We start from the raw sequence: 15966 nt of genomic DNA on the forward strand, positions 1-15966 counted from the left end.
AATAACTTTCATTTCAGTTTTCAAAAAACTAAAAAATTACTACAAAGCCAAGGATAAATAATAGAGCCCAGAGAGGGGCCCGGCCCAGGACTCTGGTCAGGAGCAGGGCCGTCCTCCCGGGCCGCTCCACGCCGAGAGGGTTCCCGAGGCAGCGTGAGCAGCTGCGGCACTGTTTATGAAGAGCGAGCAGGGGACAAATACTGGTTGTCTCTTTTATTACACAGCCTCTTCTTTAATCCCCACCATAACCCTACCACATAAATATTATTAGTTCTCCCAAGGTGGCGACATTCAAGTGCCTGAGTACATCTTCCCAAATCTAAGCTCTTCCCTTTGACCACAAAGCCTTCACAATAGCTACGAGTCAGGAGTGAAACGGAATCTCACATCTCCATGTGGAAGCCCAGACCTCAGGGGCAGGGAAGCCAAGAGCCGGGGCCCCGGACCCAGTGGTCGGGGCCACTGGGAAGAGGCAGGCTCAGAATGTGGAGGCTCCTGTCCAGCCTCCTGGGCGCCATCTTCCCCTCTGCGCCGGCCCCCCCACCTCCTTTCTGTTCCTTTATCAACCTCCTTTTTGTCACATGGCATGACACGGGCCATTCCCTCTGTGTGCAGTGCCCACTGCTGGGCTGCAATGTCTCTCCCTCAAGGACATCTTCACTCAGACTGGTTAGGTCCCTACACCTTCACCACAACCATAACACAGTGACTATTAGTATCATCCTATATGGAAGGCCTGCTCACCCATCCACCGGGCCTTATTGGTCTTCTTTTCCATCACAGTCTCTGACACCTAAGTGACTGACAATGAATTTCTCAATAAATATTTGCTAAATGGAGAGGGAGCTTTAGAAGTTAGAAGAAATTCCGGGGACTTTCCCAGATCATGTAAATATGGTCCAGCTGAAGGGAACATCCTCTGCTCTTCTTAGATGGAGGAACAGGGAGCTGATGTTTGCCCCGGTCATAAAATCTCTACCCAGAGGAGTTGCAAAGGAGCCCAAGACTGCTATCGTTCTGACAAAATGTCAGTATGCTTTTGGTGAAAAACTGGAGAACACAGAAAAAAACAGAAAAAAGAGTTGACATGTTTAGCACAGTATCTGTGGCAGAATATTTTTCCTCTCAGGTCCTTTAAAATATCTCCCTATAAGATAAATATTAGTTTTTCAGGCATGATAACAGCATTGTGATTGTATTAAGAGATAGCCTTTATCTTTCAGAGAAACATGCTTAAATATTTACGATATCTGGGATACAGGGTGGAGGAAGCGGATGAGAGTACAGACCGGGCAGGACTGAGCCTGGGTTGAGGGCTCTGGGGCTGGGTGAAGGGTCAGTGATTCATCACACCATTCAGTCTCCTTTTGTATATGTTTAAAATTCTATGTAATTAAAAGTTGGGGTTTTTCTCTTACACTGTTGGTGGGAATGCAAGTTGGTACAGCCACTTTGGAAAACAGTGTGGAGGTTCCTCAAAAATTTATAAATAGAGCTACCCTATGACCCAGCAATTGCACTACTGGGTATTTACCCCAAAGACACAGATGTAGTGAAAAGAAGGACCATATGCACCCCAATGTTCATAGCAGCAATGTCTGCAATAGCCAAACTGTGGAAAGAGCCGAGATGCCCTTCATCAGACAAATGGATAAAGAAGATGTGGTCCATATATACAATGGAATATTACTCAGCCATCAGAAAGGATGAATACCCAACTTTTACATCAACATGGATGGGACTGGAGGAGATTATGCTAAGTGAAATAAGTCAAGCAGAGAAAGTCAATTATCATACGGTTTCACTTATTTGCGGAACATAAGGAATAGCATGGAGGACACTAGGAGAAGGAAGGGAAAAATGGGGGGGGGGGTTGGAGAGAGAGATGAACCATGAGAGACTATGGACTCTGAGAAACAAACAGGGTTTTAGAGGGGAGGGGGGAAGGGGATTGGTTAGCCCAGTGATGGGTATTAAGGAGGGCACGTACTGCATGGAGCACTGGGTGTTATACGAAAACAATGGATCGTGGATCACCACATCAAAAACTAATGATGTATTGTATGGTGACTAACATAACATAATAAAATTAAAAAAAAAAAAAGTTGGGTTTGTTTTTTTTTTTAAACTTCTTTCTAATGCTGCTTGGTTGGTATTAAAACATCAAATTCTTAAAAATGTACTAGGCCTACAAAGAGCCTCCTGGGCATGAAACAATACGAGGCAAAACTACCTTGAAAACCAAAGCCCTAACAAATGCACGAAACGAAAAGAAAGCGCCAAAGAAGGGAAAAAGTACCAGCCGACTGAAAGGCATCCCGTAACCTGTACGTGAAATGCAGCGGAATTAACAACAGGCAGGATCAGAAAAACATACGGAGACTCTCTCAGTTAAACTGTTCCCTGGGCTGTACTCATAGCTGAAGAATAACTTACAGGCTCATGCTGTTTTCCCCAGAGATGAATGTAGTGGAAAGTGCCTTAGAGAGAAGGAGAAACTACAGAAAAGGACCTTCACCTAAATTCCTGCCGCAAGGGCTTTCCGGCTGCTGGAGAGCTAGACCATATTTCCCAGAATATATGATCTTCCATGAGATAAGCTCCATAACGCAGGGATTGGACCTGCCGCATTCACTGCTTTATCCCCAATACTCAGCATAAAGAGATGCTCAATAAATACGTTTTGAAGGGAGGAGGGAAGACAGAATATTTGGAATTGGGTCTATGTCAGAAGATCTGGAGCATCTGGTCTTCCAAAACACTGATCTGTGCAAAGGAAGAAAATCCTTTGGTCAAGAAGGGTTCTCAGCGAAGAAATACCAGCAGACACACACAGTTTAACATAAATCCAAACCGATGGTGGTAGCCCGCCACAGCCAGCCCATGGCCCCGGAGGCCAGGACGGGCAGCTGGTCACCTGTCCGGTCTGCCAATGCGACTTAGGTGGACCATTACATGAACTAAATGACATGCAAACTAGAAGCCAAGTTATTTCCAAAACTTCTTGCTTTGAACCTCTTCTTCCAGCCAGAGGGCAGCAGCTGACCCAGGGATAGCTGAGCGCTGAGCCAAGGGCATCCTACCTACCTTGCAGGCAAGGGACCGCACCGTCAGGAATGTGCTCTGACCTGTGTGTCCATCCTAGCAAATGAGGAGTTCCCAGTCATGAGTCACACTTGACATTGTTTTATCTCCTTGTGACGAAAATGAACACTACAGCCAGCCTGAGAGGCCTTCCCACAGCCTGGGAGGCAAACAGGGAGGGGACAGTCTCCTCAAAGGAATGGATATCGCTGGCTTATTAAGGTATTTGTTATTTCTGAGAATCTCACAGACCGAAGAGACCATTTTATATAAAATAATAATCTCATGTTTGGACAAAGACCAATCATTTTTAATGCTTAAAGAGAAGGAAAAGAACAACCTGTGGCCAAGTAGAAATCCCAAAGGGAGTGTAGTTCTAATAATAGTATCCCGATAGGAGGCAGCTTCTTAAAGCTATTACCTTCTAGCTTCTACGCAGTCAACAGCCGGTTGGGCCCAACAACCCCAGAGAAAAAGGAAAAGACTATCTGGAGGGCAAAATCAGGAACTTCTTGGCTGGAACCCAGTTACATAGTACACACATCAGGTAACCTTGACTGATAAAATACAAATATCCTCCAAAGACCTTCCCTGATAAGAGAAAGTGTGAGGGTTGACATTCCCATGGCAACGTGGCCATGGCAGAGACCCAAGTTGGAACTGCGAATCCAGTGTCCTAGCTGCGTGGCCTTGTGCAAGTTATTTACTGCACTGAGCTTCAGCGTCCTGAACAGGACAAGGGGGATAATACCACCCACTTGAGGGTCGTTCTAGAAATACACAGAATAATACATATAAAACCCCGTGGACGCTGCTGGGCATACTAGGAGATATGGATAGATTCTATTATTAGTGGGATCTTTCCATTTCTGAGTATCTAGGATCCTGCTGAAGTCTATGCATTTGTCTGGAGGCTTCTGTCTGTCTGCCTCTCTCTTCTTGGGTCTTTCAGCTGTTTGCGTCATAGCCATCGCCGTGACAGTGAGATGTTCACCCCTCGACTGGTCTTGTGGCTCTTCCTAGGGTGACAGTCGCAATCTCAGGAGGTCAAAAAATGGAAAAGAGCTGTGTAGTCCAATGGGTTTGTAAACGGTAGCCCAGCCGTCCTCGGTGCCTGACAAGGCTGGGGCAGGGGGGGTGGGGTGGAGGGTGGGAGGGGGAGACTGCTGGAGCAGCCGGCACAGCCCTGGCCTTGCTTGAAACCCCAGTCCCTAGGCTTTCCCCTCTTTTAGTGATGGACTTCCCTACATATTCAGTTGAATACAGAGGTCCACAGCTGAAGAAATCTGGAAAAACACTGGCTCCAGGCTAATACCTACATTTGCTAGAAGAGAAAACTGAGGCCCAGAGATGACCTGTCTGGCCCGACCACTATGGTGGCGGGTGAGGGACCAGCACCAGGACTCAGGCCTCTTGCCATCCTCCCGGGGCTGCTATCTCGGAGAGCACACGGAGTCCTGCACGCCATCAGGGCACCACCAGTGCCAACCCGAATCCTGGCAGCACACTCCCCCACCTGGCAACAGCCCGTGCTGTGGTATAAACAGTCACGCCAAGGACGAGGACTCAGCACGCTTACTCATCTAGAGCTTTTAAGGGCAAGGGGACTATAAAGCTCAATGGCAAGGTTTGCTCCTTTGAAACATTATACTGGGCTATGAAAGTTCCCGACTTTGCATTCATACACACGTACCTGCTCTCCCTCACTGGTGTTCTTTTTTTTTTTTTTTTTTAAGATTTTATTTATTTATTCATGAGAGACAGAGAGAGAGAGGCAGAGGGAGAAGCAGGCTCCCAAGGAGCAGAGAGCCCGACGCGGGACTCGATCCCAGGACCCTGGGATCATGACCTGAGCCGAAGGCAGACGCTTAACCATCTGAGCCACCCAGGCGCCCCCTCACTGGTGTTCTTAAAGATCTAAAGAGAGACCGCTTCTGTAAAAAGACAGGTCACTAACGGACACCTGCACTGGTGGGAGGTTAACAGCTACTGAAAATATCATCTGCTTCGAGGCGCCTGGGTGGCTCAGTCGTTGGGCGTCTGCCTTCCGCTCAGGTCATGATCTCAGGGTCCTGGGATCGAGCCCCATGTCGGGTTCCTTGCTCAGCGGGGAGCCTGCTTCTCCCTCTCCCTCTGCCTGCCGCTCCCCCTGCTTGTGCTCTCTCTCTCTCTCTCTGACAAATAAATAAAATCTAAAAAAAAGAAGAAAATATCATCTGCTTCAAATTACTTTGTCGTTTGCAAAAGCCTTCACCACCACACAGACTTAGCAGAGCTCAGGTCGTGCTCGCTAAAATTCAAGCATGCAGTGAGACCCTGATTTAGCTGATAAATCTGTAATAGCTGGTGTTTGTTCTCTTACTGCCGTGTGTGTGTGTGTGTGTGTGTGTGTAAGAATACACTACATACAGATTTGCACAGGAATATGGGTACATACATTCACAAAATTCTTTGGAAATGATGGGGGTTAATTTCAACATTATCTACACCAGTTTGAATTTTAATGTTCAACAATTTTATAAACATTCTATTCCATATTTATCACGTCCTCAGTATGAAATGTGTACCCACAAACTAAGAGCATTTCCTCTCCCATATTTTTAATAATTTTTAATATATAAACAAAAGCCCACAGCTAATTTATCTGAGTTGTTAATATAATTTCAGATAACATTCTCAAAGAAATTTGTTTTGGGCTGAATTGTGTCTGCCAAAAAAAAGATATGTTGGAGTCCTAACCCCCGGTACCTCCAAACTTAACCTTATTTGGAGAGAGGGCAAATTAAAATGAGGTCATTAGAGTGAGCCTAATCCAGTATAATGGGTATCCTCATAAAGAGGAGAAAATTTGGATACACACACACACACACCAGGAGAACACCACGTGAAGACTAGGGTTAGGCAGCCACACACCAAGGACTGCCACAGCCACCAGCAGCTGTAAGAAGCAAGGAAGGATTCTTCTAGAGCCGGCAGACAGAGCATGGCCTTGCTGACTGACACCTTGACCCCAGACTTCTAATCTCCAAAGCTGTAAGCCAATGTATTTCTGTTGGTTAAGCCATGCAGTTCATGGTACTCTGCTATGGCAGCCCTAAAAACTAAAACAAAACAAAACAAAACAAAACAAAAAAATCATAAGTCATTCTTGAAGCACCTACTATGTGCAAGGCAAGGAGCTGGGCTCTGGGACACAAAATAAAAAGACATCACCCATTGCAAATGGCTCTGAGGGAAATACCTATGGGGAACAAATGCAAGAAAACACACTCCTTCTCACCGGTCATCGGTCATCGGGCAATGGGGATGTGAGATGCCTCAGGAGACTCTCACACAGAGGGAGGGTGGGGTCAGAACACTTCCTGAATGTGAATACGTAGGTTCCATTCCAAACTCTCATGCAGCCTAGACCTTTTTGGGCATGTCTATTCATTTAAATGATCCAGATTCATATTTTTAAATACCAAAATAATGGTAATGCGCTGATGAGATACCTGTATCCTAAAAATACCACATGTAAAGAACATGGAAAACTGGCCTGGCCACCAGCAGGACAGGGCTTAGCAGGACAGAGCTGATGTGCAGGGTGAGCATCTCCCCAGAAAAGCTGGCTCCCAGCCAGGAAAGGAGCAGCTCTCGGAGGTAAAGTCTGCAGAGCGAGGAAGCAAGGCCTGAGGACACGGGCAGAGGGAGGCTCAGATTTACAGAGAAGGGCATACGGATATCAAACTAAGATGCCATGGGCATGGCCCAAGAGGAAGATGCGGGACAGGCAGTTCCAGGAGGGGGAATAACTCCCAGAAGCCTAAGGGAGAAAAGCAAAGAAGGGCCACTGTGCTTGGCATTCGAAGGGCTGAGCCTGGCCCTGAGTCACTACCTCTCTAAGCAATGTTACAGGCCACTTTGGTGGGTCTTCTCATATATTAGCTCACTTACTCTTTGCAACCAGGCATTACTGTGCTTCCTTTGAAGACAAGGAAACTGAGTGGCAGAGAAACTAAGTGTTTGGGAGCTCATCTGTGGCCAACAAAAAGCAGTCTCGGGGCAGCTGGTACCTTCTAGAAGAGAAGGACTAAAAGCAGTAGGCAGGAACAGCCTGCTATAAGGGCAGGAAACCTCCCCCTTCCCCCACTGGAGCCCGGGACTCCAGAAAAAGACGCCTCTGCGGTGACCGCCTCCAGAAGTCTCCAAACACACTGTCACAAAGCCGGGCAAGATCCACCGGGCGCCAGAGCCCTCCCCTGTAAGGGGTCTCTCTGCAGTGACTTTGGGAAGAGCGCACGGAAGAATGGCCCAGCCCATGTATGTGTGGTCAGCTGCCCCATGGAATCCCAGGTGCTTGGAACACACAAAGCATCAGCCACGACGGCGTCAAAGAACAAGGCCCAGGCCCGCCCTCCATCAGCTGCAGCTCCAGCAGGATCCCAGACATGGTCCTACCAGTTCTGCTTCATCGGACGCCTGGCAGGCCTTTCTCATCTTCCCACTTCCCCCTCGGCACCAGCTCCGATCCCCCCAGCCCTTGCACACCCCTGGCCCCTCCAAGAAACCCAAGTCCCCTCCACAGGGAGGGTGGTCCCGAGGTCTTGGCGCCCTGCACTTTTGCGGGGCCACCACGTCCCAGGGAGGGACAACCATGGTGGAGGCGCATCACGCGGCACTTTCAAGGCCTCCTTGCCCATGCCTGGCCCCCGACCCCAGTGACTCAAACGCAGGAAGCTGGTCAGGACATGGTGGCAAATCACTCAGAACGGCCTCACAGCTACCACCAGTACCTTCTGGAGCAACCACCACCCAAGGACGTCAGTCCTGGGGAAGCGGCCGGCCCCACCCTCCTCCTCCACTCTACCCCGATGCTTCGGCAGTGAGTCACCGACGCATCACCGATGGGCGCCTGGCTGCACACCGGGTCCGCCAGCAGCGTGTGAGGCCGCCTGGCGCATGTTCCGCCCCCACGGCTGCTGCCCGCTGTTCCCCACAGCCCTGGGCTGCCCCCGCACCCACCGGAGGGACTCTGGCCCCCATACCGCCACTTTGACCTGGTTTGCGGACGAGGGCTCATGATAATATTTGGATTAAAAAAAAGAGGGTCTTATGGCTTTGAAAAGTTTGAAAAGCACTGTTTAAGACAAAAGGGGCAAATCTAAGTATATGACTAGGTTACCGACTCCCGCCTGATGTAGAACACACGCCCTCTCTGCTGGGAAGACTTGATTCCTCTCAGCGGTGACGTGCCCTCCAGTGCCTGCAGCAGCAGAAACCCTTCCTAAACCTCTCCCAGGCATGCAGCTGGGGTCTAGCTCCAACGGACCAGACTCCCCACTTCCCTTGCCACGCACACGGGGACAGCCGCTACGGCCCCTCTCCTTCACTCCCTCCAGCTTAGGCCGCTTCCTCAAAAAGTGCTCCTTCTGATTCTTCATGTGTTAAGCAGCCGTGAGCCCCTGGACACAGCTCAGGTCCAGTTCCCTAAAAGGACAGACAAGGCAACAGAGAGGGCAGAAGGGACACCCCCCGGCAGCACAGTGCCCCCCTCCATCTAGCCAACAACAGGTGTCTGGCTGGGTGGTTCTGGTGATGAGCTTTTACCCCCCGATTTCTTCAGAGAATATTCAAAGCTACACAAAGGCTGAGAAAATAGTTCAAGGTACCATTATCACAAGTAAGAAAAGTAACAGTTATTCAATAATATCGAATATGTGGTTCATATTCAAAGCTGTACAATTACCCCAATATAACTTTTACAGATTTTTTTTGATCCTCGATCTAATCAAGGTTCGCTCATTATATTTGATGTTAACCCTCCTTAGTCTCCTTTTGGCCAAATGTTTTTGCAGAATGTCCCACATGTGGGGTTTCTTTGTTTCCTTATTGTTCGATTTAGTTGAACAAGTTGGCATGAACATCACATAGGTGTTATCAGGCACTCCTTGGCTGCATCACCTCGGGAGCCCATAGGTCAGGCTGCCCCCCTCCTGGGAAAGCTAGACTGGAGCTTTGGCTGAAATGCTGGCTGCCAGACTGTACCACTGGACCTTCAGGGCCAGGAGGTAACGTGTGAGGGGATCCTCTGGGAGCATGTGAAAACACCGTTCCATGATAACCTTCCACCAACTAGCCTTTGCATCCACTGATGAACTGACCTAGGGGTTACAAAATAGAGATTTTCCGAGTTTATCAGCTGACGTTCTATAAAAGAGCTTACCCTTTGTAAATCTCTGATGATTACTGTACACTCGTGAATCTTTTTTTTATTACGCAACATGTCAAAACATATTACTGGCATTACTTTTTTTTTTTTTAAGATTATTTATTCATGAGAGACAGAGAGGCAGAGGGAGAAGCAGGCTCCCCACAGAGCAGGGAGCCCAACGCAGGACTCGATCCCAGGACCCTGGGATCACGACCTGAGCCAAAGGCAGACGCCTAACCGACTGATCCACCCAGGCACCTCTGTCATTACTTTGATGTTCACATTGTTCCAATTTTGCCAGGGCAGTGAGATCCCCTTCAAACCAGCTTCTGGGTCCTTTGCTATGACCCCCGTCGTGTGAGTGCCCACCTCACTCTCTAGCAGGAGACATCCCAGGCTCGCCCTGGACTTGCCTTGCTCTCACGTGGGGCCAGGCATTTTTTCTGGATCCTTTGGTGGGACTCATCCTCCCTCTTTAAGCAGATAAGCAACTTCACTTTCTCTCAACCTGGTGCTAGTCATATCCTCATCCTCCCTGCCCCCTTCCTCCTTTCCCTGTCATTCATCATTTGAATTAGTAGAGACAGCTCTGTGCTTAGTAGAAAGTGGGGAAAAGAAGGGGATAAGAGAAGCGGAGGAGAGACAAAGACCAACCCAGTAAATTGAAGGATTTTCTCAACCATGTACCACTCACAGAGGAGCTTCCTTTTTTACAGGTGGCCACGTTAGTGGGCAACTCCATACCAAGGCTTGTCATTGTCTCATGATTCCTTTTCTAAAACTTCTATGATCACATAGCCTATTATTTTACTGTTTTATTTTATGCTTACACAAAATATATGCACAAGAACGATTACTACCTACCCCCCGGCACTCTTGTTCCCTTCTCTGGTTTTATTTGTCTCCATCAGCACTTACTACCTTCAAAATTCTATAAAATATGATTTTTTTAGGGCCACCTGGGTGGCTCAGTAGGTTGAGCGTCTGCCTTCAGCTCAGGTCATGAGCCCAGGGTCCTGGGATCGAGTCCCAAGTTGGGCTCCCTGCTCAGTGGGAAGCCTGCTTCTCCCTCTCCCTCTGCCTGCCGCTCCCCCTGCTTATGCTCTCTCGCTCTAATAAATAAATAAAATCTTTAAAAAAATATATGAATTTTTAATTCTCCTTCTGCCCCCAACTAAGAGGCAAGTTCTGTGAATGACCGGCACTTTTTGCTCACTGCTCTCTTCACCTCTGTACTCACCGTGGAGTAATGGTACCCTACACCCAACACAGTGCCTGGAATACAGGAGATGTCCCCTAACTCTCTGTGAAGGAGAAAATGGCTTGCCCAGGACAAGAGGCCTAGAGGTGAGCAGTACCTCCTATGCCTCCGTTGGGCCTCTGCTTCAATGTCACCCCCAGCAGTCAGCTATTCCCTTCCCCGTGTTCCCAGAGCCCCTCTTGCCCTTCCGGACCCTAACACTTGAACTATCACGTCAACACTGCTCCCAGGTCTGTCTCCCCTGAAAAGCTTCGAGCTCCTCTAAGACGAGGACAAGGTCAGACTTAACTTCGGGCCCAGCACTTAGCACAGAAATCTGCTCCGCCCTCAAGCCCAGTGCCCCCGCCGCGCGTCCAGGCTGCCCGCTGGGCTCGTTCTCTCCAGGTGGCCTTCACCATGAGCTGGGCTTCCGCCTCCATCGGCTGAGACAGGCTCGGCCGCGGGCAGCTCACAATGGGCCCTTTGACTCCACAGGACTGGGCTCTTTCAGGAAAAGCCTGTTCCCTGCCACGGCACCTGTCACTGAGGCCAATGTCCCTACATCTTCAGGGCCACACAGAGCCAGCGTTCAGCAAAGAAACAAGAGCAGGGCCAGGAGGCTGGCGGAGCCAGCCAGGCAGGGCGGTCGGACTTCTGGGAAGATGGAAGATGGGGTGGCAAGGTCAGGAGGGCCTTTTCATCAGCAGAGTCACTGACATTCAGACTCTGTGAATAGCCTGGGTAGAGGGTCGGAGGAGGACGGGGTTAAAATAAAAGAGCTCAAAGATGAGAACTTGTCAGAGCTTTGCCTCAGAGACGGCTTACTTGTTCTTTTCTTTCAATCTTCTTTTCACCTGACTCTGAGGTTGGACTCTCAGGGGGTATGGTCAGCCGCAGTCTGCAGACATTTGTCTAGGAGAGACGGAGAGGAGAAGCCAGTTAGGAACCCGCCTTTGCGGTAGAAATATGCTGGGTGAGCTTGTGCTTCCCAGAGCCTGTTTCCCCCACTGAGCAATGAGGTGATCGTACCAACCACACAGGGGACCCTGAGGATAAGACCAGCTTTTGCCTGGCCCAGATCAGGCACTCACCAACCTGCTGTTCCAAACAAGGACATTAACAAGCAATTTCACAGCAAACACTTTTTTTTTTTTTTTAATTGGCTCAGGTTCCGTAACAGCATATACAGAATGATCGTAGCTCACATGCATAGGTCAAAATACACACCGTGGTGTCTGGGCTGCTTTCCCCGGGACTATCTGTTCAACCTTTCTCTAACAGACAGACACATGCATAAGCACAAAGTTTTTTAAAAAGTCCACACACTCATGTTCACAGCAGGACTATGCACAACACCAAAAGGTGGAAGCAACAGCAATGTCCGTCAATGGCTGAATGGACAAATAAAATGTGGTATCTACGTAGACTGGAATATTATCCGGCCTTGGAAGGAAATTCTGACATATACTGCAACATGGATGAACCTTGAGGACATTATGGTTAGTGAAAGAAGCCAGTCATACAAAGACAAATACCGTATGACTCCACTTATATGAGGGACCTAGAAGAGTCAAATGCATGCGGACAGAGAGCAGAATGGTAATTGCTAGGGGCTGAGGACACAGAGGAATGGAGAGTTATTATTTAACAGGTATGGAGTTTCAGTTTGAGAAGATAAAAACATTCTGGAGATAAATGGTGGTGATGTTTGCACAACAATGAGAATATAGTTAATGCCACATGATGTCTATTTCACCCTAATGTCACAGCCTGGTCCTCCTGTGACTTCCCAGGGAGAAGTGATCGGGCCACTGGAAAAGGCCAAAGAGGGTCCCAGCAGCATGCAGAGTACCCAGCCCACAGCCATGTGGACCTGACTCATGGGAGGGCTGCTTGTCCCTGTTATGGACTGCATTGTGTCCCCTGAAAATTCCTATGTTGGAGTCTTACCCCCCAGTACCTCAGAATGTGACTGTATTTGGAAACAGGCTCTTTACAGAGGTTATTAAGTTGAAATGAGGTCATTAGGGTGGGCCAAATCTCAAATGACTGATATCCTTATAAAAAGGGGAACCTGAAGACAGACACACATATAGGGAGACTACCATGTGAACACGCTAAAGAGAGAGGCCTGGAACGGATCACTGCCACACAGGCCTCAAAGGACCCAACCCTGTCAACACCTTGATTTTGGACTTCCAGCTCTAACACTATGGGATAATAGATGTCTGTTGTTTAAGCCACCTGGTCAGTGGTACTTCTTATAGCAGCTCTAGCAAATTAATGTACCGCCAGCCTTGTCTGCAGGGTCATGGGTCTGCGTGGGTCCACAGGGTGGCCTCTGAGCAAAACTACCCTGCAGCCTAGACACCCGGAATGGGATGGGATTGTGAAGACCTTTGAAGTCCAACCTGCCAGCCTAGGAAGGAACCCCCACACGCACCCATGTACCTGGCAGGTGGGCGCTGAGACTGAGGACAGCATTTTCCATGCGTAGGTAAGAGCGTCCATTTGGGACATGTGTTAGCACCTCCACATACACTGTCACCTCCCTTCGAGACATCCCATTTTGCTCCTGGGTACCTCCAGCTTCCTGATGATGAACTTACATGTTCCCTCAGAACACCTACCTAAGGGACCCGGGGATTCCCTCAGGGACAGCAACAGATTTCCCTTTTCTCTACACTGGCCTCCTTCCCTCTGAACCTCTTCTTCTCTGGACTTAAAAACCCCAGCTCTTTCAGCTAAATGACTTGGTCTCACAATCATTCTCCATCCTCACTCTCCTCTGCGCAAGCTTCATCCCCCAGGGACCCCAGGGCTCTCACTGTCCCTGATGTGGCCAACTAGCCACCGAAGCTTCAAAGCACACTGCTAGTCATGTTGGCCAAAGAAACCACATTCCAGCTAGGAGGTAGCTAGGAGCTTAGCTGACGGCCAAGAGCACTGACGGGAATCCGAGTTCCTCCAGAGAAAGGCAAACCTCTGACTTGGGGCCACCTGGACTGGTCGAAACCAGCTGGCATGTGCACAAACATCAAAGTGTAACTCACACCAGGTAGGCAACCGAAGCCTGTGACGGTCAATAATCGTCTGTGATAGGCTGATCTAGTCCGTAGCAACATTTTGCAGAGAAGAGGACGTGCTTTTCTCCTGCACCCCATTCCATACACACACGTGTGTACATATACACATGGGTGAATACAGGCCCACACGTGCACAAGGGCACACACACACACAGGTATCAATGCCTACTGGCCGTGTTGACTATGGGCAAGCTATTCAATCTCTTTGAATCTCAAGTGTAAATGCAGATTAAAGGAAGTCTGGCACATGGTGAGCCTCTATCGGTATGAGATACTTGTATTGTTACCCAGATGCGATCATCATCCTGTAAGCTCCAAAATGAAACAGGCCCACTTGGCTTTATGGTTCTGCTTTCCATGATAAGGACCATTTGGTCAACGGATCTATTGTAAGTGATACCTTTTGGTATGGTGATTGGTCCCTAATGGCAGGAAATTTCAGAATAAACTAAAGACTGAAGAGGACACAAGGCCCAGATGGGACTCCACCGGTCTAATCACCCAAAAGTGCAATGTTCCCTTCCCCTGTTTGAGACCATTCTTGATCTGTCCACCCAGAACTCTGATATTCCTCCGCATACTTCCTGCAGCACTCCACACTGAGCCAAGGGTACCCTGGGGGATGACAACCCCAGGATAAACAGAATGTATTTCCCCTAAACCATCAGTTTTCCCTGGTGATAGATAATGAATGAACATAAAACGAACCTGTAAAATCACACATTTGACCTCAAAGCTATCCGGCAACTGCAGCAGGTTCTAAACACCCAGGCCCCTGTGTTAAATGTTTACTCTTATCCTTAGAGGTGCTTTAAGGCATGGGCTACTCTCATCAGTGCTGGCCCACTGACGGACTGACTGCAAAGACACAGTTTAAACCCAGCTTGGAAGAGGATCAGAAAGCTTCCTGATAAAATGGCCAAATGTGTTGTCATGTGAAAAAAAAAAGAAAATTGCAGGAAAAAATGTAATAATCCCATTTTTGTTTTTTAAATGCACTCTAATAATCTGCATAGATTGATGGAAAAAATTGTCTTGAAGGAAACACAACCAACTGATGGTGGTGACGGTTATCTCTGTAAAGTGGGATTCCCACATTGTTTCCAACTGTTCCAAGTATGTGTAAGTTTTTTTCATTAAAAATAATAGCAGTAATAGCAATAATATTGAGAGAGAATGTATCCAAAAGAGAGAGACAGATCAAGCTTTCCTAGACCCATAGGACTGCCTCAGGAGCAGCAAAGAGAACCCAGAGGTCTAGAAAATATCCTGAATTCCTCAACAGAAGCACTAAGTAACCCTTGAAGGTACCCACTAGGTTGACCTGGTATAGTTTACCTCCTTTAATTCATCCACTTTCAGGAAACCTCCCCATGGGAAAATTTTCCACTGAGTAAGATCAAGGCACAGTTGCTTATCTCTCTGAGCATTTTATGATGCTGATCTCCATGGCTTCCTTAAACTCTAATACACAATACCCAGAGCAGCCCAGGCTGGGCAGTACCTGAGGAAGGTAGGGTACTTTATTCCCAGAGACTCCCACAGCAGCTGGCTCAGCCCTATGTTCTGAACAATGAGAAGAAGTGAATCTTACCCTGAACATCACAGCTATTGGATTAGCTGTCCCTGCAAGCAAGGGTCCCTTCCACTGGATCAAAAGCAGGAAGGTGGACTCAGTGTATTTGATCATTAGGTTATGGAGCACCCACTAATAAAATACTTTTAAGGGCAATGAGGGTACCAAGATGAAAAAGAAACAGCCATGTTCCCAAGAGCTCAGCATCCAAAAACACACCTAAACAAGGCAAATAAGAACACTTAGTGTAACCAACACAGGGTAGCTTGGTGGTTAAGGCTTGGTGGAACCGCACTTCCTTATAAAGGGAGTAGGAATATAAAAGGAACAACAGTCTTAACTGGAGGTGGGAGTTTATCAAAGGCTCCTAGAGATGACACTTGAGCTGGGTATAGAAAGACAAAAAGGACTTTGTGGTTCATTGAGGTTTGGAGAATCCATCATCACAACAGCAAACAACTACCAGGCAAGGCATTTGCTCCAGGCTGTAGCCCAAGGCACAGATGTGAGAATGTTCTGAGAACATTAAGTGGGCCTACAGCCTACACTAGAGTGGGGAAGGAAAACAGACAGACAGGTAGAGGCCAAACTCTAACAAGCTACAAAGGCCTGATGGAGAAGCAAGGTCTCTAGTGGAAGACAATCAGGAGTCATTCACCTCTTTGGAGGAAGGGACTAACACTCAAATCTGAGTTCAGTGATTCAACAGCAATTCATCAGTACCTCCTATTATATTCCATGCATTACAACATGGATGGAAGGGGGGGAAATAGGGGAAGAGATCAAG

The 15966-nt window shown here is 48.2% G+C and overlaps 1 protein-coding gene across 4 annotated transcripts in view; it reads right to left on the reverse strand.

Moving 5' to 3' along the window:
- Positions 1-15966, reverse strand: part of MYZAP (myocardial zonula adherens protein) — an 87470-nt gene that overhangs the window by 65015 nt on the left and 6489 nt on the right. For 3 of the 4 annotated variants that reach the window (XM_045899987.3, XM_045899986.3, XM_045899988.3), the window contains exon 2: positions 11343-11429. The exons of the other annotated variant lie outside the window; for it this stretch is intronic. In XM_045899987.3, the coding sequence (XP_045755943.1) occupies positions 11343-11429 (87 nt within the window). The remainder of the gene's footprint in view (positions 1-11342; positions 11430-15966) is intronic. 4 annotated transcript variants of the gene reach the window in all.

The sequence above is a fragment of the Mirounga angustirostris genome, unplaced genomic scaffold (assembly GCF_029215605.1).
Source record: "Mirounga angustirostris isolate CCGP_5_RB_7025 unplaced genomic scaffold, mMirAng1.0.hap1 SCAF_9, whole genome shotgun sequence".
NCBI classification, from domain to species: Eukaryota; Metazoa; Chordata; class Mammalia; order Carnivora; family Phocidae; genus Mirounga; species Mirounga angustirostris.